The sequence below is a fragment of the Uloborus diversus genome, chromosome 9, assembly GCF_026930045.1.
Source record: "Uloborus diversus isolate 005 chromosome 9, Udiv.v.3.1, whole genome shotgun sequence".
Taxonomy (NCBI): Eukaryota; Metazoa; Arthropoda; class Arachnida; order Araneae; family Uloboridae; genus Uloborus; species Uloborus diversus.
In genome coordinates this window covers 138,034,281-138,058,542 of record NC_072739.1, presented here as the reverse complement: position 1 = coordinate 138,058,542, position 24,262 = coordinate 138,034,281, and the positions used below count along the sequence as shown (strand labels likewise).

Here is a 24,262-nt window from a genome sequence, read left to right as displayed (position 1 = left end):
TTCCTGAGGAATAGCAAGCACGCGTAACTCAAAAAACGTCCCATTGCTCCACCCCCCTTGGAGGAATTCGCGCCAAAAACCAATGGGCACAAGTTCACATAGGGGCACATATGTGTACCAAATTTCGTTCGATTTCATGCGGTAGTTTGCTGTAGAGCGGCCACAAAAAACTGGTCACACACAGACGTGACACACACACATACACACATACATACACACACACATACACACACACAGACAGACAGACATTTTCCAAAAATAGTCGAAATGGACTCAGCACACTTCAAAACGTTCGAACCCGTCAAAATTCGAAATTCGAAAATTTGCACGAATCCAATACTTTCTTCTATATATTAGATATAGAAGAAAGTAAAAATGAGGCTTGGAGTTCCCCCTCTGGAAAAATTTTGAAATTTAAGGGTATACATTTTCAAAAAATAAAAAATAAATAAATAAAAAACAAATTGCTTGCTATCTTTGGTTTTTTGAAGGGAAAGGATAAGATTCATGAATTCTCCAACATTCGTTTTTTGATCTGAGAGCTTTAAAAATGCAATTTTAGATATCTTTAGTGATGCTAAAAACCAGGGGGTTCGAGGGCTTTCCCCCGGAAAAATGTTCGGTATTGAAGTCCTAAAAACGCAACTCTAGGTCACCTTTAATGACGTAGCAGAGGACATGGGGTTCAGACTTTTCCCCAGAAACTTTTCGATGTAGGAGATCCAAAAACGCTGTTTTAGACAATATTTGAATGATATTAAAAGATGGGGAAAGAAGGACATGGGGACTCCTCGCCGTAAATTTTTTGAAATTGAAGTACTAAAAACGCAGTCGTAAGCCATTTTTTATGACGTAGGGAGAAGGAACAGGGTTTAGAACTTTCCATTGTTAATTGTTCGAAATTGGAGCCTTGAAATGCGATGGTTGACCAATGGCCATCTTTCGTATTGTTAAAAAGGATGGGGTCAGGAGCTATTCCTCAAATTTTCGATATTGGAGCTTCAAAAACGTAATGTTAGTGGATCTTCATTGATGTTAGGGGAAAGGCTCGGGATCGGGAGTTCTTCCTCGGAATTTTTTCAGAATTGAAGTTCTAAAAACGTAATTGAAGGCCCTCATTAACGACATTTTTGAAAAGGTTTTCGATTCTGCCGATGTTTTCGAAATTGAAGCTCTAAAATTTCAAAATTTAGACGATCTTCGATGACATTGGAGAGAAGGGTTTGAAGGACTCTTCCCCGGAAAATTTTTGGAATTAAAGTCATAGAAATACAGTTGCAGGTGATTTTTTGTAATGTGTTGGGGGGAGGGGAGTGTTTGGTGACCTTTTCCCGGAAATGCTTCTAATTTATAACCCTTTTTTTGGGCGGGGGGCACCGCCCTAATCGCACCCTGTGGATCCGCCACTCCCCCCCCCCCCCGCATAAACAAATGTGTGAAGCTCATTGATTTTGAAAGTTACTGTTACATTTTGTTTGTAATGTGCTCTTTGTATCAAAAGTTCAATGGCCCAAAAAAAAAAAAAAAACATGGAACACTGTCACGTAATCTTTTGTGTCATATCTTCGAATACGCCCCAAAGGTGTGGGATTTGGGAGGCAAATTGCATCATCGATGTATCGATATTCCTGGAGGGTTACTCATGGGATTTTTGTGAACACCGCATTAAAAGAAAAAACGTTCACATGTTGAGAACAAATAAAGTTTTTTTTAGGGGGGGGGGTGGAGGTATAATTGGTATTTAACTGGGGTACTACTATTCTAGTGTAATTTACAGTTTTATCTTTCCACTTTTCTCTTTAATTAATTTTAAGTACAACACATTTAAAAGCTAAAAATAACTGCTCTTTTTTGGAGGTATTACGGAAAAAAAAAGAAAGAAAACTTAATATATATTCGTTGATACACCAAGGGGTGGACTGGGTCTCTCAAGAGGGAGCCAACCTTGACTCTCAAAGGTCGAAGGGGAAAAAAAAGAGAGCACACAGGTTTGAGTGTGCATCAATAAACAAAACACAAAAGCACACAGGTTTGAGAGCGCATTTATAAAAAAACAGAGGTGCACACGTTCGAGGACGCAAATAAAGTAAAATAAAATAGCATTAAAAGAAAAGGTTTGAGAGCGGCGGGGGGGGGGGGGAGAAAAAGGGGGTTCGAGGCACAAATAATAATTTTTCGAGGGCGGAAAAAAAAAGGCTCTCAGGATCAAGGGCGCAGGAAAAAAAAACTACACACCAAGGGCACATAGATGTCAAAACAAACAAAACAAAAAACCGCTCAGGTTCAAGGGCGCAAATTGGAAAAAAAAAAAAAAAAAAACCCTCGAAATCGCAAACAGGCGTAACCCCTCCCCCCTACACACAAAGGCATGCAGGGGCGTTCAAGGGCGCATCGACTCGCAAGTCAGTTCGCCCCTGGATACACCGTAAATGAAAGACAGCAATACATTATAAACACCATCGTATTTAATCAATTTATGTCAGATATTTGTTGATTTGTCAATAAACAAAGAGAAGTATGTATCAGTGTAATGTATAACACAGCGTCCTCTTCAAATAATGAATTCTTTAAATCAACAAAAATAAATGACATTCAGAAATCATGAAACAAAAAACAAACAAAACATACGTGTAGGTCATTTGAATTTGTTGATTAAGAGTAGCTAAAATCGAATATGACGAACTTAATAAAATTGTTTTTTCCTTTCTTGATTCGTGAAACAAGAAATGAAACAACCGACAGAACAACATTTTTGACAAACCTTTCAAACGTTATAATGGTTCAACGTGGATTAATGGTTATTTGACATCGGCAAGCGGACCAAAAAATGTAATCGGTCAGTCAAGCCCCATTAATTTGTATGTTGGTGCAGACATACAAATGTTGGTGCACAACACTGATTTACTAAATTCTGCACAACAGATTCCGTTGCTTCGGTATCGAATTTAATGAGATATTACTTACAGCATAGTTGAAGATATTGTTGTAGTCAGGATCATTCGCCCGGATTCGCCTGAGTTCATAATCTGGAAAGGAAAATAGTACGCCATTAGTCACCATTAGTTTTTTTCTTTTTTTGCAAAAAGACCACTCGAAATATACACTAGATTTTTAGAGCAAGCTTTAAAATAATACAAAAGAGATGAACAGCAACAGGCTGTGGGCCTAGCTAGGCTGGTTTTAGTCAATTTACAATATCCAGTGAAGATCAATGGCCCTCTTAAAACTATCTACTCCCTTGCCCATTACCACCTCTTCCAGTAAGCTGTTCTAGTCCAGGATCTGAAGGGGGTTGAGCATACATGGAAAGGCTGACGCAATATTATTTCTGATTATTGTTACAAGCACGATGGTGATTATGAAACCACATGTCGTCGCCCCCCTGGGTGGTCGACAACCCCGGGGGAGGGGGGGGAAAACAGTGGGGGAGCCGTTTTCTAAAGCACTCATAACTCGCAAACTATTTGAGTAAAAACACTGAAAAAAGTGGCAATCGACGCAACAAAACAAGGGCTTCATAAAAGCTAAATATAATTATGGACCTATCTTTGTTGGTTTCTGAGTAAAATTCCATTTTTCGCAAACAAGCAAAATTTTTGAATAAAATGCGCAAAACAAACTTTTTTTGACCGAAATAAATTCCAAATCAAAATTGTTTGATTTTTTTTGTCAAATAATGTCCAAAATATCATTATTCAGTTTGTTAAAACTATTTAAGTACTGTAAACGTGTTGAAAAACAAAATAACAGTAGCAAGTTCGAACACGATTTGCTGTATAGTTCAGGATTTGAAGAGGGGTTTTGAGCATGCATGGAAGACCTGACGCAAAATTATTTCTGATTAATGTCATAGGCACTATAGTTATTATGAAACCACATGTCGTCGCCCCCTGGGTGGTCGACAACCCCGGGGGAGGGAGGAAAGCAGTGGGGGGGGGGAGCCGTTTGCTAAAATACTCATAACTCACGAACTATATGAAATAAAACACTGAAAAAAGTGGCAATCGACGCAACAAAACAAGGGCTTCATAGAAGCTAAATATGACTACGATCAAATCTTTGTTAGTTTCCGAGTAAAATTCTATTTTTCACAAACAAGCAAAAATTTTGAATAAAATACGCATTTTTTTTTTCAAATAATCAAAATTATTTAACTGTTTAGGGAACCAATAAAATCTGAAATATCATTGTTCAGTTTGATTAAAATAACTTTATAACCTTTTGCAGATTTTACACCTGAGTTATGAAACATAATGAACGAGGGTATTGCCACATAAGCAGGAAAAATTTGAGTGGAACGTTAAAAAAAAAAAAAAAAAATGTGAACAGTATCTTATCCAGAGAAGTCCTGCAATGGCAATGTCTTCAATGGCCACTGCAAAACAGCAAAAGAAAACCAAAAAACATTTAAGCTGGGAAACGTTAACTCAAAAGGGATGTTAGTACATCTAAAAATCATTCCCATACAATAAGTCCAATGCTGGGTTAGGTTCATCAGAATGGTTCACTGAAGCAAAGCGAGAGGTCCGATTTCGTGAATGTAATTGAAAATGATACTTCTTGCAGCAAAACTCTGGAAGAAGCACCCTATTTTAAGAACAAAGTTCAAGTTATCGATGGAATGACTCTGGTCCATAATGTCCCAAACACTACTTTCAAATGTAGCAAAGATTTTGCAGGTCTCCAAATGAAAAATAATAAAATTTTCTCTCCAATAGTCAAACTACACGAGTGGACTTTAAACACGATCGGTACATCTCTTTGTCGTTTTCATAACTTGAAAACCAGAAGTTCAGGAAAGTCTCCTTCGCTTATAAAAAAAATCACTAGGTATCAAACCAGTGGTTTCGTGTCATAGCCATTCCTGAAAATAAGAAGAACCTTTAAAAGTACATTTCAGAGTATGTAATATGTAACATATCCGTTCCTGCATCCAATCAGCTTCTGGTGTCTGGTAACTCTAAAAACGAATATTATTTAAAGTCTGAGAGTCAAGTAATAAATTTCTCTGAAATGCCAGAATCCAATTAGGACGAAGCACGCAACAGAATCTATCTTCCTGCATATGATTCAGTGCAAAATAGGGTTAAAAGTAACTAATAGTTTATAGATCAGAAACTAATGAATTCTTACTGGCAATCTTTGTTAAAGGACAGAGGTTGCCATTTTATGTGCTGGTGTTGTGGAAAGGAAAACATCTTTAGGATGGCATCTATCTTCAGGAGCACTTACGGAAAAAACATCTAAAATTTTACAAGCTTTTGACGCATTTTCCGCCTGCGATTCAACAAGTAAAACAGGAACAAAAAAATATGCTTTCACTTTACCAAAAAAGTCGGAAACTTTTTTGTACGCTAGAATTATCATTAAAACAATATCTGAGTGCTTCAGAATTTCAACTGTTAGAAGTTGTATTATAAAAAAATTGTCAAGAAAATAGGTATTTCTTGCGAATGCAACCATTACACACAATAACTTCTTTTCATTTCCATCAGAAATAAATATAATATCAGCTCTCTACCATGCTCCTGCAATTCTTTCCAACATGTGCTAAGAAGTATTGCTCTACTCTACTATTGAATCAATTCCCCTGTGCCTTAAGATGTAACCAAGTTCGGGTTTCACTTGAATGAAAATAAAACAATAAAGCCCCACACCTTATGATGCAGCCAGTGTTACCAGAGATTTTAATTCCATCCTGTGCAGGCAAGAACTGTAAATAATCTTGTAAATGTTTTATTAATTATTCATCTTGCTGCAAATACTGTGCTTTTAAGACTAAAGCAAAACCCTTAAACTACAAAATACTCGGAAGAGAACGATTCAATAGAACAATTACATGTCAACAAAAGAGAGTATGAGCCAGCATTCAGAATTTCTGATATATTAATGCTTTATGTATGCATATTGATATTCTGCAATTATTTTTTTAATAATACGCATTATTTTACTAATTTTATTTAATTAGTTTTTTTTAGAACTCTAGTGTATAATATTATACCTATATTCGTTTTCATAAAAGCTCAAAGATGCTTCTCGTTTTTTATATTTATTTAGTACATATTATTTTTTGTATCATTGTTCTTTGTTGGGTAAATTATAAAAAGCAATATCCGCAAAACAATACCCGCAATATTCTTTTGTGCAAATTGAAAATATAAATTAATAGAAATAAATTAAAATTATATTTGAATTGAAACTACTGTGGGCCTGGTTCCCCAGTTCCTCTCAAATTTAAAGCAGTATATAACAAAATTAAAGCCGTAATTGAATACTTTGCAATTAGAATAAGTTTGTAAACTGAAGAATGAATAGCTCGTCATAAAGATAAAAAGGCTATTTTTTTTCTCCTTAGCATACTGCCGTTTTATTCAATGCGCTAACTTAGGCAGTGCTTGCATTTTCTATTTCGCTTTTTAACGCTCACGTTGGTAATAATTAAATAGTTTTAAACAGACTGAATGGTGAAGTTTCAGATTTTATTGAATCCCTAAACGGTTAAATAATTTGAAAAAGAACTTATCTTTGAAAAAAAAAAAAAAAAAAACCTTTCGTATTTTATTCAAAATTTTTGCATGGCTGCTAAAAAAGGAATTTTACTTATAAATCAACAAAGATAGGACTATAAAGATGTCTAGGTTTCTCAAGCCCTTGTTCTGTTGCATCTTTTGCCACATTTTTAGTGCTTTACCTCCTACGGTTCGCGAGTTATGAGTGTTTTAGTAAACGGCGTCCCCCTACTGCTTCCCCCTCCCCGGGGATGTCGACCGCCGAGGGGGGGGGGGGGACATGTGTTTTCATAATCACTAGAGTGCCTGTAACAGTAATCAGAAATAATTTTGCGTCAGGTTTTCCATTCATACTCAAAACCCCCCTTCAGATCCTGAACTATACTATGAATCGTGTTCGAGCTTGCTACTGTCATTTTGTTTTTCAACACGTTAACAGTATTTAAATAGATTTAACAAACTGAATAATGATATTTAGGACTTTATTTGAAAAAAAAAATCAAACAATTTTGATTTGAAATTTATTTTCATCAAAAAAAGTTTGTTCTGCGCATTTTATTCAAAAATTTGCTTGTTTGCAAAAAATGGAATTTTACTCAGAAACCAACAAAGATAGATCTATAATCATATTTAGCTTTTATGAAGTCCTTGTTTTGTTGCGTCGATTGCCACTTTTTTCAGTGTTTTATCTCAACTAGTTCGCGAGTTATGAGTGTTTTAGCAAACGGCTCCCCCACTGCTTTCCCCCCTCCCCCGGGGTTGTCGACCACCCAGGGGGGCGACGACATGTGGTTTCATAATCACCATCGTGCCTGTAACAATAATCATAAATAATATTGCGTCAGCCTTTCCATGTATGCTCAACCCCCTTCAGATCCCGGTCTATTCCAAGGTTCCACTACCCTGCTAAAACAATAATTTTTCCCAATATCCATGTTAGCCTAAGATTTAAATAGCTTAAAAAAATGACTCCTTGTCCTGTTTTCAGTGCTAAACTTCAGCCCGTAACATCTTTTATTTTAATAAATTTAAACAACTGAATGCCAGGGTTCGTACTCCATTTCAGAAATAAAATGGAGTTTTGGAAGAGTTAAATGAAGGAGTAAAATGAGATTTTGGAGGGCTGTCATTAAATGATGTCACTTTTTTTCAACATAGTTAATCTCTTTCCCTTTATCACAAAGTATCACACTTCAGCTATCTCCTCCTCATGGCACATGTCATTTTTATAACATATTGTTACAATAACTGTGTGCAGGGTGGCGACAGGAACTGAAAAAAAGTTCCCTGACTTTTCCCTGATTAGGTTCACCAAATTTCCCTGATTTACGTTACCAATGATAATGGTTTTCTTTCTTTGCTTTACTTGAAATCCATTGTATGTTTGCATAAAATGCAGTATTTTAAAAAGATGCTACTTTTTTTTAAATAAATGATAAAAAAAAACAAGACTTTTTTTTTGGGGGGGGGGGGGAATGACCTACAAAACAGTATATTAAATTTTTATACAATGGAAAGATTATAGAAAATGATAAAAAAAAAAACTTTACTTCCAGAAACCACTTAGCATAAGAATTTAAGAAACTATTAAAATTACTTTTAAAAACATGTGTATTTATGATAGTTCAAAATAATTTCAATTACTTTTTAGTTCTAAGTTTTCAAACAGTATAATAATTGTTGCAAGAATAACAAGTTATAGTGAAAAAATAGAAGTAATGTAGTTATTCTTATATAATTAATTGACATAATTATGCAAAACAGATTAAAGCATTTGACAACCATTCATAGGGAGCTTTTGTCTAATCAAGAACATAGGTTTTAATGAATGAATACAGATTTTAACAATAAAAAAATAAAGATATTTTTTTAAGTACACAAGTTAACTCTTTCAAATGATTTCAGTATGTAACGAGAAAAAATCTTAGATTGCTTTTTTAACAAACAACTTTGGAATGCAAGGGGAAAAAAGGGGGGGGGGAAGCAATTAGTTAATTTCAAAATATATAAAAGAAGAATACAACTTGGTTATAAAATTAAAGAATCACTAAAGTCTGAAGAAAAGAAAACCTTTATAATCTGCGGTGACAACAAACAGTATAACGTCAAAAAACAAAGTTTTTTAATTGAAAGTTCAATTTTAGCAATTAAATTAAAAACGCGAAGAAGTACTAACTTTTAAGCTTTTATAGTATTAATTCAAAAACCAGAGATTTTTTCTTGAAATCGTGACTATAGTACGCTAATTACTTCGAGACAATGGAATAAAGGCAAAGGAGCTAAGGCATAATTGAAGGCTTCCTCTTTGCCTGTATGGTTGTTTATTTTACGCAGCATCGAAAGCGTAAAAGGAAATTTCAAGCTAGGTAAAATAAACAACCTAACAGACACAAAAGCAATCTTAGGAAGTTCATCCTGTGGTTAATAAGTAAGATTCAATACTTTGACGTTGAGGAAAAAAGATGCACAAATATGCGGCAGTGTATAATCGCACCTCATTAATATTACTTTTTTTTTTTTGAACAGATAATTGGCGGAAAATGCGCAGGGAATCAAGAATACTTAATTTTGTAAACAAAAAAATTTTTTTTTCTTCAAAAAATCAATTTTCACTGATTTTTTGTTATTTTTTTTAAAATTCCCTGATATTTCCCTGATTAATAAAGTTCCCTGACTTTTCCCTGATCTCCCTGATCTGTCGCCACCCTGGTGTGATGTCACTTTTTGTAACCCTCTCTCTTCCCCTTGTCACAATTTCATGAGCCTGTCTCCTCCTCAAGACATGACATCACTTGTGGATGACCCTTTTTACAATATCATAACTTTGATTTACTAAACAATTTTTTAAACACAATCACTTAGTATAGTACTTCTACTTATATTTTTAAATATTTAAATAGTAATTAGATAACCTGACTTTTGCTGCTGAGAGTGTGGAGGAGGGAAAAACAATAACCATAAAACTTGAAGAAAAAAAAAAAAAAGCCAATCACTAGCATGTTTTACTTCAGTTATGAAATGTCTTAGTCTTCTAACAAAATGTTCACCTTCAACTTTTATGACTTAACTATGATAAATTTGTAAATCACATCTTTTTGAAAAAAATAAATGCACAAAAATACTACATTAAAATCGCCCTTGTGACGACGTTAGTTGTCGGTCAAAGTATTTTAAATTACTGTCATAGAGGAAGATTATGTAGTCTTGAACTCTAAAAAAGGAGTTTTGAAGGAGTTAAAACCAAAAATGAAGGAGTTTGAAGGGCCCTTCAAAAATTTTTCTAAAATGGAGGAGTATTGGAGGAGTTTTGAAGGAACGTACGGACCCTATGAATCATGTCCCCTCGGTATCTTCTTTGCTCAAGACTGTACATTTTTAGCCTTCTAAGCCTGGAATCATAGTCTAAATGAGAAAGTCCATTTATTAGCCTTGTAGCCCGCCTTTGAACCCTTCCCAATACATTAATATTTTTCTTAAGATAAGGAGACCATAACTGAACAGCATAATCCAAATGAGGTCTTACCAAACTTCTATATAAGGGCAAAAGAACTTCAGATTTGTTTGAAATAGATATATTGATGAACCCAAGCATTTTATTGGCTTTGTTACTAGCTATGATGCACTGTTGACTAAACTTTAAATCCTGACTTATTAAGACGCCCAGATCAGTAACTTTTTCTGCCTGGCTAATGACTGAACCTTGCAGATAATAACTTGTACACATATTTAAATGTCCTAAATGTAGCACTTGAAATTTCCCAACATTAACAGCCATACCCCATTTAACAGCCCACTCCGTAATATGATCTAGATCCACTTGCAGCTGATTTGCTTGTTCTTCATTTTATACAATCCCCATAACTTTGACATCATCAGCAAAACAATTCATGTTCCCAGAAGTATTTTTATGAATAAAAATATTTCTGGGATAAATATAATGACCCCAAAGAAACGAAAACTTCGCCCATTAATTATTAACGATCTCCGATAAGCACTTTTTTGTTTCTTTAAATTTTTCGTAGGTCTTTACGCAAAATTTTTTTCAGCCAATGTGATTTTTTCTTATAATCACTACGTTTTTCCGATTTCCCACTAACATCAAAATTTCAACTTAGTTGCACGATTTTATCAAACCTATTTTTTATGCATTTTCCATCTTTTTTGGTAAATGGTCCGGCAGGGCCATTTTCGGAATCGGGCTCTGGCTGTCATATTCCATTTCTCGATTCAAAAAATTACTGGTGACGAAATTTTCGCGAATCGATGCATCGACGATAATAACTTTCGACTTTGCCTCGATGGTTTTCGAAAAAGAAGGAAAAAACCTTTTAACAATGACGCTTTTTCTCTCGAGTAAAATAGGATTAGCTCTAATGTCAAACATCAATTGTCATTCCAAAAAAAAAAAAAAAAAAAAAAATCATTTTGAAGGTCGCTTAAATTTAAAAGTGATGCTTGGACATTATCCATGTTTTTCTGCAACCCTCTAATCTTAAATTTGGTTTAAGCAATTTAGCAAGAAAGAGCAGTTCTTTAACGAAATTATGACAGACCATTTATGTTTTTAAGAGGCAAATTTAATAGAAGCAAGACGAAAATTGGATTCTTGATTTCTTTTTTCAGCATTTATTTTTAAATGGGATGTATCTTCTCTTTAATTTTTTTAATCTCCTACATTAACGATGCAAACGTTGGATGTTCATATTTGCCGTTTAATAACAATGTTTATTTGTTTATTTATTATTATTATTATTATTATTTTTTGTAAAAGCAAATAAAAAAAATATTTGGCATTTCGATTTTGTTCTATTTGTAAGAGATATTTGCAACCATGATAACCTAGTAGAGGAAATTTTATTCAATGTTTACCCACAGTGCACAATTAAAGATAAAACTTGTTATAATTAACTCTGGGATGGTCAAATGGATACTTTTGCTGCCCATAGTTCGTACATAACGACTGAGCACATAGGCACGAGCTGAAAAACTTAGTCAAAACATTAGCGCAAGAATTAAAACTAGAGGGAGCAAACCCAATTATTTGGTAAAGAGAAGCTGAAGCAAAGATCTCAAATCAGCGTTCAACCGCGACGAACAGTTGACACGTTGTGCGTGAAACGAGTGAAAGAAACCTTTCTTCCAATAGTTTACTTCAAAATATATCACGTGACTTGGGATTTCTTGCAACAAGAACTGAAGATTTCACTCCCTCTACCTTTCATCGAACTCACTTTAAAATTAAAACATCAATTAAAATTTAAATTTAGGGTGAAATTTGAATGACATTTTCTTTCCTGATCACAGTATTATCTCTTATTTCGTAAAAGGAAACAAGAAGTAAATTAACGACCACTATAAATTATGAATTACAACTCGATCTATTACAGCTTGTACTGTCTGCCCACGGCTGCAACGCAACGGAATTGGCAAACGTCCATCTAAGGGCCTGTTCACATATCGGCCGTCCGTTCCGTCCATCACGTTTCTTTCCTCCCGAAACAGGTTTTCTTTGCTGGTTGCCATGACAGCAAGCCATCATGGACGGGACCGGTTTCAATCAGAAGAACCTTGATATCTGACGGCCGTCAAAAGAAGAACGGCATTTCATTCGTTCCCGCCAAGCAGCCCTCTCTTTTCTCTGGTGGGTGAGTTCAGCCATGTGATTGATGTGCGGTGACCGTATGTGAATGCTACTCTGTTTTCGTCGGCAGTCCGTTACGTCAAAAAACGGGATGGATGGAACGGATGGCCGATAAATGAACTGCCCTTAAGACGAGTCTATCTGAATGACGGGAAAAGTAAAAATTTGCTGCGCATGATTCGCTCAATTCAACGTGACTCTGCTTAATTTTAAGTCTAACACACACAGGGGCTTGCACGGGGGGGGGGGGGAGAAACAACACCTGTTGGTCCGGACCTGAACCTGAACGAGGGGCCCCGATATTTTTAGAGGGGTGAAATATATGTATAGCGCAGCTCTGGTTAGTTGAGTTGTGCCCTTGACTATGTTTACCTGTTTTAGGGGAGTTTAGTGAAAAATAGAAAGGCTATGGGCTCGAATTTTTATTGGAATATGAAAAACTAGTAAGAAAATTTCTCAACTTAGCACCAATTACCCCTCCCTATTTTCCGAAACAGAGGTAAACATTGTCTGAGCCGGAGCTCAACTTCTAAGAGCCTCACAATAGGGATGTAGGGTAAACAATAAGGGGGGGGGGGAGCGTAAAAGTCATTTGTGACTGGCCCTAAAATTTCTGTGCAAGCCCCTGAAAACACATCTGCAAATGCTGGCATCTCTGAAAAGTAATAGATGCTTACATTTCCACCGGTAAACCGGTTGTTAGTCTTTCCATCTCATAGGTGGTCAGACAGTAGGTGTGAGTACTTTTGTTTCGGTTAATAAAAAGAAAGTGATTGATGGTTCATTGATTGACTGTCGTTCCAACACTGAAAAAAGCCGTTCCATTTGGCGAACAGTTTCAAACGCTCAGAGAACACAGCGCAGCATGATCCATCAACCGTTTTGTTTCATCTAATCAATCCACCAATACAATGAACCCGTATTTTGACAAAAGAAAACGAAAAAAAAAAACACGACATTTAAGGGAACAAATGGCCCATTTAAATACAGATATCACGTTTCGTTTGCCCTTGGATCACGTGAGCAAAGTGGAAGGACTCGTGCCCAGTAAGTGTTCCAAAACGTAGGGGGAGGGACGTCTGTCCTGGTCGTCTGCGCTTCCTCGTGATCTCCTCTGGTGATTTATTTTACGGGTATTTGGTCACAATGAGAGATGACATTGAGAACAAAGAGATTTTCATTCAGAGTGTGAAACGAGGAGGTGAGACGTGTTCGGAGGTGTGAGTTTGAAAAGGTGTTTTTATACATAGCGACAGCAATATTGTCAGACTATTGAGGTGGCTGTTTTTTATTCTTACTTTGACAAGGGAACGGAAACGCACAAATAATGTAATAACTAATGATAAAGCTGAAAGTCTCCCTGTCTGGATCTCAGTATGTCAAGGTATCTGCGACGCGCATAGCCAGGCCTGGATTTACGTACAAGCTAAGCCAGCTATAGCTTAGGTCCCCCGCTTTGTTAGGGGCCGCCAACGCCCGGAAATTAACATGATTGGTTCCTAAAAAAGAAAAGTACTTGAAAGCATAAATTTCATTTTCTAGTGCTTGAAAATTTGGAAAAAATGAGGCTACACACCACAAATAGGAGGGGGTAGGGAGAAAAAATGTCAATATATGTCAAATTCAACTCCGTACTACATCCTGCACCAAAAATGTAAAAACCGTGGTTCTCACATTTCTGAAACATATTGTTACGGATCCGGTGCGGCTTCCAACTTTCTTTAAATGACGAGACAGTTCTTGAGAAAACACAGGAGGTTTATTTATACTATGTACAGGAAAGATCGTTAACAACTGCTAAATTAATCATCAGCAACTAAGCAAATATCAATCAACACCGTAAACTCAACGGTTACACATGTATTTACATCCAAATAAGCAAAACAACACAGGAAATGCCTCACAATAAACAGAGCTAATACACTCTCAGTATAACTTCTCAATCGAGACAGACTTTTTATCATGCGGCACGGCTATTTATAGCAGGGTAGGCAAAAACTCGGTTTTTTTAAAAAAAGCCCATGGACCCAGGGTTTTTTGGGTTTTTTTAAATAAAACCCAAAAAACCCCCAACTAAAGCTGGGTTTTTTAAAAGAAATGTGTTTTTTTTGTCTTTTTTTAGGGGAAAGGTGGGGTACTCGTAGCATATTGTAGCATAAGTATATGGACAAAGCACAAAAATTGTCTTGATAAAAAAAGCTGGAAAATTCAGCGTTTTCTGAAGAAAGGTATAAAAGACGACGAAACCCAAGAATGGTGAAGTTCCAGATTTTTTTAGTTTCCATGATTACCAACAGTTAAGGCAAAGTTACTTCTTGAGTGATAAAATCTATTGTTTATTTGTTTTTAATTTCGACATTTTTTTTTTTTTTTGTATTTTACTTGATTGTATTTCATTTTGTTAAGCAAAACTACTGTAAAACCTCAAGTAGTTTAAATCCCTTTTTATTGAATTCCAGCTTAATCAAGACATTTCTTTGAATTTTATGTTGCCTGTTTTTCTATTTCTGTGTACAGAGTAAGAAATATTAAACTTTTTCGTAAGATAATGAAAATACTGTACATCCTATTCCGTTTTCTGTCCGACCATTTGTAAAACCTGTTAATTTCTAAAAAATATACCTCGTTTATTCGAGTTTTGTGACGTGTTGGTTTGCAGAAAATAATTCACATGAGAGCCTTTTAGCTAAAGTAGTATCCTTTGTACAATCTGCAAATATTGAGAAAATCTGACGTGACAGGACTTAGTCAAGATGATTTGAGTTCCTGAGACCAGTTGAAGGAAAAAAGTTAAATATATTTATTTAAAATCTTTGAAGCTTTTTTAATGCCCTTAAGTTAAGAAATACTATTAAAGTTCAAAATTCATTTTTTATGTCCATTGCCTATTGTGAAGAAGAAATAAAAAAGTTTAAATTGTAAAAGTATTTAAATTAATTATTTTTTTAAAAAAAGTTCTCAGAAAATTTTAAAAAACCCAAAAGTGGGCTAAATAATGGGTTTTTTTAATGGGTTTTTTCAAAAAAACCCATTGGGTCCAACCCAATTGGGTCCAATCCGGCCAACCCTGATTTATAGACATCGAAAGAGCTTTTTAACTATTCCAGAAAATCCTACACCGTTCTAAAAATTTCTCATATCTTCTTTTTAGTACAGTAAAATTAGGCCAAAAAATGGCCAAACCCAAACATCCAAAAAAAAAAAAAGTGAAACCTGTTGCAAATTACTTCTCACCCTTCCAGCAAGAAGGGGTAAAAAGTCCCAGCACTTTGCGCGTCGGGTTTTGGGGGGAAGGGGGGGGGGAGACGAAATAATCCTCTATTTAAATAAAAATAATTTCTATTACTTAAAAAAAATTCTGAAACCTAGCAGAAACCACTCTATAATAGTAAAACAATAAACTCTCACATAAAAAAATTCCAATTAACCGGGGTGTACAGGCGGGGGGGGGGGGAATGGGGGGGTGTCCATGGAGCAGCTTTGCGTCATTGGAATTTTTAAGGCAGTTTTTTCAAGGGGTATTTCTTTCTTTATTGAGGACTTTTATTCTTGATGGGTACTCCGTCACACTTAAGGGGTGCGCCATCGCTTTGAGGGGGGGGGGGGACCCTGAATTTACATTCCAAAATCACAGTGAGTGCACATTTGCAGTGAAGTTCACGAAAAAATTTCCCTGACTTAAACTTTTCCGAAGTACAAAATGCCTCACAATGATATGGTAATGTCAGAATGATAATTCTAAAAGATCTAAGCGAGCTCAGTAACCAAATTATTTGTGACTAGAGTTATTAAACTGTTTAGAGCGCTGGAAAAAAAAATTCCTGTGCAGCATAAAAAAAGTCCAAATTGACCAAAGTTTCCCTACTTCTTCTTGATTAACTTACTTCAACTTTTCCACAATCTTTTGCCATCACCGTAAGGGTGGGACAAACCGGAATTGCCAATAGTGAGACGGGCAATGCTGCAATTCTGCACCCTCTAAGTCGGTGGGGTTCTCATTTGCAAACACCAAGCTACCTCTCTTTTACGCAGCTGGTTATATGAATTATGCTTAATATGCGGACATATACTTGCAACTCTATCTGAAACTTTTGAGTACATTATGCGATAAAAAAAAATTTGATCACATCAAACATCAGCTATCCATCGATCTAACGCAGTGACAAATTCAGGTGGTCTAGAACCTGTAGTGATTCAACGATAGAACAAGTCTTGATGAGAGCAATGAGCAATACATCAATAGAATGCTAAATATTTACACCTTTTTGTCTCCCAGTTTGGAAATCTCAATCCGTTTCTAAAGCCCCAGAAGTTTCTTCCCTCTCAAGTTGGTATGGGTATTGCTCGCTGATGATAAGGTATGTTGCAATAAGACCTTTAACGTTCGGGTAGTAACATCAAATCATATTGAAGGCAAACAATTTTGTGGCATTTCTTTGTAAAGGATGTAAGCAGTTATGTCTTTAGCTTCTGTTACGAGAGTAGTTACTATCTGTAAAGATGTGTAAGCCCAAACCATCTTTTACACCGAATGGTATGAACAGTAAAGATGGAATAACAAATTGCTAAAAACTTCTGGTACGAGTTATGCGCTGATCCTCCATCAGTATTCGATGAATCTGGTTTCAGAAGGAAAGAAATCCTGTATCGTTAAAGTACTATTATCTGAAGCAAAAGGTTCATCCAAAATCACAGAACGAATAGCTGGTGTCATATATGAGGCAGTGAGAAGCAAAGGGATGTAAGTGGACATTTTCAAGTTTTGAATAAAACGCGTTTAAAGATAAGATCCTAGGTAGACTTTCATTGATTTTTTTTTCTAAATCATGCTGTATAGAAGCAACTACCATGTCTACTAGGACCATTTCTTGCCCCAAGATATAGGAGAGGTTCACCAACCATTTGTACTGGTTATCACCAAATTTTTAATTTTGCCCTTTGCTTCTCACTGCCTCATATGTAATAGAAGGAAGATACCCGCTTGAACATATTTTTGGTAATGATATGTAAGTTTCAAGGAAGTATGCCAGCAATGCAGCGTGTAGGTCACTTGTAAGTATGGGAAAGCTAGTGTCATTTTTGATGGGTGTAAAGAAAGCACCACAGAAATATAAATGAAGTCCTATTACAACAGCCAAGCCTTCTGCTCTAGAAGGCTTGGCTTCTAGCAGCTTTCTGCGTCTCAAATCTTGTGCTTGCTCTGAGGGGTTCATTGGATATAGTGAATGTTTGAAAAGTCTGAAAGTAGACTGAAGTGCTCAATTATATGCACAAACTGTGTTAGACATAGCTGCAACAATAACGATTTTGCTAAGGATTTAGATTCCAAAAAACATCTTGATAACGAAGACTTTTTGTTACAAGCTTAGGAGAAATCATTTGAAAGCAAAAAGCAGTTCAGCGTTATTTTTCTGGCCATTTAATCAAATGTGCACCATCAGAAGGGGTGGGGGGGGGAGGATAATATTTTAGTACATAATTTCGTTTTGGGACGTGAGCTACTGTTCTTATGGGGTGGACAGTCCTGATTTATGCATTTTAGATTTGCATGAAATAATACTTCTACTTGAAATAAAAAAGGGGGGGGGGGGGTGAGGATTTATTTTATTTGGCAGAGGGGGGGGGGTGTTGTAGCTTTGAGAGGAGGTGCACCATCGCTCTTGGAAAATGGGCACACTTGATTTCTAACAATTTTCTTAGCATAAAATAATGTTTCCATATGAAATGTATGGAGGGGGGGTTCGGGGGGTACTGCTTCGCTTTACGGGGATAGGAGGGCTCTGTAGCATTTGTGGGTTTTGTCATCCCTCTTGGGGGTCAAACACCTTTAATTTTATGCTTTTAAATTTAGTATAACGTAATATTCTCACTTTAAATTTATTCTAAAAATTCTGAAAAAATACTCAAAACTGCAATTTTTAGATGCCCCCCATTCCAAAACCCGACGCACAATGGGGTGGGACTTTTTACCTGTTCTTATTGGGAGGGTAATAAACAATTTGCACCAGGTTTAGCTTTTTTTTTTGGATGTTTGGGTCCGACCCCTATTTTTACTGTACTATTTTTTCATTCCATTCAAAAACCTTATCGCTCAGAAATGGGGGACGGTATACTTCAGTCGAATGTTAGGGGGTTGTATGTACATTACAAGAAACTATTTACAGGTTACGTAACTACAGTAGTTTTAGATGAAAGATAATTTAATAAACGCCAAATTTAGCTAGATTACGACAAATTAATCACAAAAATAATTACTATTTACAGAATTTAACAATATTATATATTTTTGTGATCCACATGTTTCATATATCTTTTATTTATATAATTCCAAACGCAGTATTTTGGAAATTCTTTTGTTATTGCTTCTTTTTTGTTTACTTCTGCATATTGTCCATCTGTTTAGCGCGGGGAAAAAAATACATTACCTTTATTCTTTTCCGTTTTCTGCCTCACTTGCAACTGAAGCGAAGTTGTTGTCATAGTAAATCTATAGTTTCTTTTAAATTTAAAATAGCTTGTCTTATAAAGTTAGAATTGGACTATAAATATTTACAATTAAGTACTAAACTATCAGAGATTGGAAAGCACAACTGAAGTGCGTTAAATAATTTTAATTGTTCTAGAGTCCTTGAAAATAATTAGATAAGTCTTTGAAAATCTTAAGCAAAGTGGTTTCTTAGTTATTTCTTATCAAGTGTATACATTATGAATTGTTCAAATGGGCAGTATGTTACTCACTTGTTACCTATTTTCTAAAACTGTACACCCTTTACATATTTAAATGCATTTTTTGCTATTGATCATTTTATATTTAATTCATTGTTGTATTTGTCGGTGGGTTGGCTGGGTGATTAAAAACTAATTGTACTGAAAGCTAATGTGAGCAAGTAACAATTCATTGTCTTTTCTCTTCCAGTGCTCTTTCTCTCTGTCAACTGCTATCATTGATTTGTCGAATCAAGCACAACTCTTACTGTGTGTTACCTCAATTTTCGAAAGAGTATATAACTTTTAAAAAGTTTTATTTGTCCATTTCTGTCCTGATATTTTTGTAGTTATGTTTTGTAGCTACATCTTATACGGTTTCAAAATGCAGAATTTTATATCTATTTTTCAAAATTTCCTCCGGGGGAGAAAATCCCGGGCCCCCGGCCAATTGGGAATATTCTATACTCCGCTTAAAGGGGAGTCCTTAGTCACTCTCTTGATACCATTCCCCATCTTAAGATCAATCCAAACAGGACATCGTGGGAAACACATTAAAACACGATCAACAAAGTAAAATTATTGCTGCAGAGGAAAGACACAAATAGTAAAGGGGGAAAAAGTGCCTCTTACACCACCGAGAGAAACGTTGTTCAAACTACAAAGGGGGCCCCATACCTGAAATAGCTTAAAGCCCCGTTAAGTCTAAATCCGGCCCTGCGCATAGCGCCCAGACCGTTCGGCCAATTTTCATGAAATTTGGCACAGATTTAGTTTATGGGATGAAAGTGTGCACCTCGAAGCGATTTTTCGAAAATTCGATTTTGTTCTTTTTCAATTCAATTTTAAGAAAATTTTACCGAGCAAATTATCACAACGTAAACGAGTAAATTACCAAATTATCATAACGTGGAATCGTAACATGGGCAAGCAAATGAACATAGTAAATTGGCGAGAAATTCGTCACCCATTATTTGTAAATATACAGGCGAACCAAATGAACTTTTAATTTTCAACTACGGGCAAAGTCGTGCGGGTAACACTAGTGAAAAAATAAATTATTAGCAATGGAAAAGGTTTAGGGAAACTTGTTTTGGAACGCATGAACCATTTGCATCATTGTAGTTTTCAGTACAGAAAATAGATTTGCGCCCTCGATCACCCTCCGTATTCACCTGATCCATCAACTTGTAACTATATTCTGTTAATTGAAAGGTGTAAAGAAAGGAGCTTTAAACGATGATGTTACAGCCATTTAATGTGCTAAAAAACATTCCCAAAATCGAATTTAAAATTTCCATGGATAAATTGGTTGACCGTTCAAAACGTTGTATCCTATTTTGAATAAATATTAGCTTTAAAATATACTATCGCGCTCTTTTTTTTTTTAAATTCTATCACCAAAAAGTTCGATTATGTTTAGATGACACATCCAATTAAAATTTATTTGATTACGAAGAAAACAAGTACAGTCGACTCCCGCAACAACGCGATTCAACTTACGCGAAATGGCTATAACGCGAATTTTCCATGAGTAACGAATTGTAGAGCTGACGCGAGCGAATTCCTTGTCCACAATACGAATTTCTTTAGAAGGAAGTATCGGCTTCGTTATTGACAACTAAATATATATTTTGTGAATGTTATTACATCCCATTAGCATCACACTGACCATCGAAAGTTCTCACATCAAACTAGTCTAGGCATCACAGTGTTAGTGCATAAAAAAACGCTCAACTTTTCTTTTTTTTTCTTTTCATTTTAAACATTAAAGTTGATGAAATGTAATGGCACCTTAGTGAGCTGTTTCATCTAAACTTTATGAAGATGGTGGGGGGGGGGGGAATAAAGTTTCTAACAATAAAAAGAAGATTAAGATTCTCGATATGCTTGGACAATTACCAAACGTTGACGGTAGCAACGCAATAAGTTTGAGTGAATCTTCCATACGTACAATCAAAAGTCAAAACAAAATGATATCCGTATAAGTTCAGAACTTAGTTTTAATGTTAAAGCTTGCAGAGTCTGAGTAAAGTATATGAAAATGGCAGCTGCTGTTGCATTGTGGATTAAAGAGATTGGGAAGAGCGGCTTGTTGCCATAAATGGAAACGTTATAAAAGAAAAGGTGAAGCAACCGTATTTTAAAATGTATTTAATAAAAAATAACGATCTGATTATGCAGTATAAATCTTCATCATCTTCATTTTTTAACTCATAAATATTATTACTGTATCTACTGTACAGTACTATTATAGTGCTGCATTTTGTTATTACTACATACTGTACGTATCGTGTTGTTTTATTTTATCAATCATTCTTTTTGTGCATTTTAACTATTTTATGTTGAATAAAACAGCTTTTTTATTTTTTTAAATACAGTAGAAGTTGAGTTCTTTATGTAAGAAACTGTAATGTATAGCTGAGGAATGCTTTAAAGCAGTTTGAGGAGTGCTTACAAATGTCTAAAAAATTTGGTATGTTTCTAAAAAAATGTTTATGCATACATTTTTCCACAACGCGAAATTTCGACTTACGCGAGGAGTCTTGGAACGCATCCCTCGCGTAAGTCGGGACTCGACAGTATTTTATTACAGACGTGATGGGGGGTGTAACATACTGTCCAACCACGGATTGCATGGAGTTTTCAAACGTCCAGATAAGACGAATCTATGTGAAGAAGCGGGAAAAGAAAAAATTAGATGCGCGTATACCGCTCATTTGAAAGAGACTGCTTCTGCAAATGCTGACATCGGTAAAAAAAATAATCGATTCGTCCATTTCCGGCTGTAAAACGGATGTTTGTCTTTCCATACAATCCGTGGTCAGACTATAAATGAGGCTTTGATGTGTTAATCTTAAAATCATTACCATTCATTCCTGACCGTCAGCAATGATTTTTTTTCCACCTAAAGAAAAGAATTATCAACACCTTACGATTACATTATCGAAGTCATTAACTAGCCTATGAGCGAAAAAACGTATTTCAAATTATTACACGGAAGTCACACAAGTGCTTTATTAATTCGGGTAGTATAATCAAGTTTGCTTGGGCTCATAGATTTTTGAGCAGTTTAAATAACAATTTCAAATCATTACTTTTAAAAATATGTTTTCAGTCCGTCTCTGAGAAAAACATTTCAAGATGAATTCTACTGCTCTTCTCATCAAATATGTTGTAAATTTTTTTCCTGCTACATATTATTTTTACCATTACTGAAATTCCGCAATGGTACAAAGTAAAAAATAAATAAAAATCACAGGTTTTTGTTTCTTTAATTACATCTCTACGCTAACGAGCATGTGTAAACAAGCTAAAGGGCCATTCCAAGAGACATATTATCTCCTCACATTTTCCTTTAAGAAACATTAATTAAAAAGTAGTAACGGAAAAAAAAACTTTTTTTGATTTAAAAATAACATTCAAATTTAATTTCTTCTGCAAAATTTTTCTTTAATTACCTTTTATAATTATTGTCTTTTTGAAAAATGAAACAGAGCTGTCACGTGCAGAGTGAAATGTCAGTTCCAAGCAGAATTGCCCTCGAGCAGACAAGTAATGCATCAAGAAAAATAGTCATAATTAAAACTCAAGTATTAGAAAGAGAAAAAGGATAGAAAAACAAAATGCGCAGGGACTAAAATGGTGAACTTTCTCAGATATATTTAAACTTGAAAAATTCACACAATAAATAAATAAATAAATAAATAAATAAACAGGGTTCGTACTCAATTTCTGAAATAAAATAAAGGAATTTTCAAGGAGTAAAATGAGATTTTGATGGAGTACTAATGAGCCATCCTTAAATGATTTCGCACTTTTTTTCAACATATTTGGCCCTCTTCCCCTTCGTCACAAAAGTGTCACACTTCACCTTATTACTCCTATTGTTACATGTCATATGTTTTAACTGTGTGATGTCACTTTTTTTCACCCTCTCTCTTCCCCTTGTCACAATTTTACGAACCCGTCTCCCGCTCAAGGCATAACATCACTTGTGGATGACCCTTTTTACACTATCATAACTATGATTTACTACAGATTTTTTTTTTTTTAACACAATCACTTAATATAGTGCATCTACTTATGTATTTTTAAATCTTTACATAATAATTAGACAAACTGATTTTTCTACTGAGATTGTGGTGGAGGGAAAAGTAATAATCATAAAACTTGAAAAAAAAAAAAGCCAAGCATCATTCAAGATGTTTTACTTCACTTATAAAATGTCTTAGTCATCTAATAATATTTTGTCCTTATACCTTTGCCCTTGTGACGATGTTAAGTTGTCGGTCGAAATATTTTCAGTTACTGTCATACAGGAAACTTCTAGTCTTTAACTAGTCTTTAACTAAAAAAGAAGGAATTTTGAAGGAGTTAAAACCAAAATGAAGGAGTTTGAAGGGTCCTTCAAAAATATTTCCTGAATGAAGGAGTATTGGAGTTTTGAAGGAGCGTACGAACTTTGAAAATAGATAAATAACTTTTGACTTCTTGAATTTAAATTATGCTTTCCGAAATCACGGATTGCGGTACGATCCTACTTGTTGAGTTTCTTGTTTTAAAATGGATTGGAATGGAAAGGGAAGAGATTCGCACCCGTCATATTACGACTGGTGATTTTCTATATTAGGTAATGCGAGGTAAACCGAATAGGTCGTTAGGATGCGGTAATCAAGGTCTGGTTTAAATTCACAGTATATACCTTTATGGTATTTTTACTGCTCATCAATCTTAAATGATAGGGATTAGTAATCTGGAAATTTTGCATTTAGGTATAATTTTACTTTTTAAATTCGTCTACGTTGATATTTTCCCTCAAAAAACGTAATTTTACCAAACCCTTTTTAAAAGTGAATCTGCTTAAACCTTTTATCAGAGGGAATAGTTGACTCATGTAAATTTTTCTGAAGACTGAAATTTTCTACGAGGAAGCTCGTCCCCCTCCCCCTCAAAAACTATTAAAATGTGCATACAAAAGTCATTGAAAAAACCCCATTTTAAAAGTTTTTAAAAATAATTTTTCATTTTTAGAACTTGATCTTAGCCCAAAATTTTCGGATCACAAACACCCCTGCCTTGAATAGACACAAATTTATTCTCGTAGTCAATAATAGCTAGTTTTATACTCTTGTCATGGTAATGAAAAACCAGAACATCAACTTAGGTCAATTGGGGATAATAAGCAATTCGTGATTGCTCGAGAGAGAAAGAAAGAGAGAAAGAATAAAAAGAGAGAAAAAAAGAGAAAAAGAGAGAGAGAGAGAAAGAGAGGGGAAAAAAGAGAGAGAGGGGGTTACAAATTTTTAAATTCGTTAAAATGATTTTACAATATAAAAGTTCCTCAAAATATATTTAACTGATATCCATTGACACGATATTTTACGAAGATAAGAGGAACTAACAA

General features: G+C 35.1%; 1 protein-coding gene across 1 annotated transcript in view; it reads right to left on the bottom strand.

Moving 5' to 3' along the window:
- LOC129230027 (probable phospholipid-transporting ATPase IM) overlaps positions 1 to 24,262 on the bottom strand; it is a 289,397-nt gene that overhangs the window by 40,217 nt on the left and 224,918 nt on the right. The window contains exon 4 of the mRNA XM_054864412.1: positions 2,965 to 3,026. Within this exon, the coding sequence (XP_054720387.1) occupies positions 2,965 to 3,026 (62 nt within the window). The remainder of the gene's footprint in view (positions 1 to 2,964; positions 3,027 to 24,262) is intronic.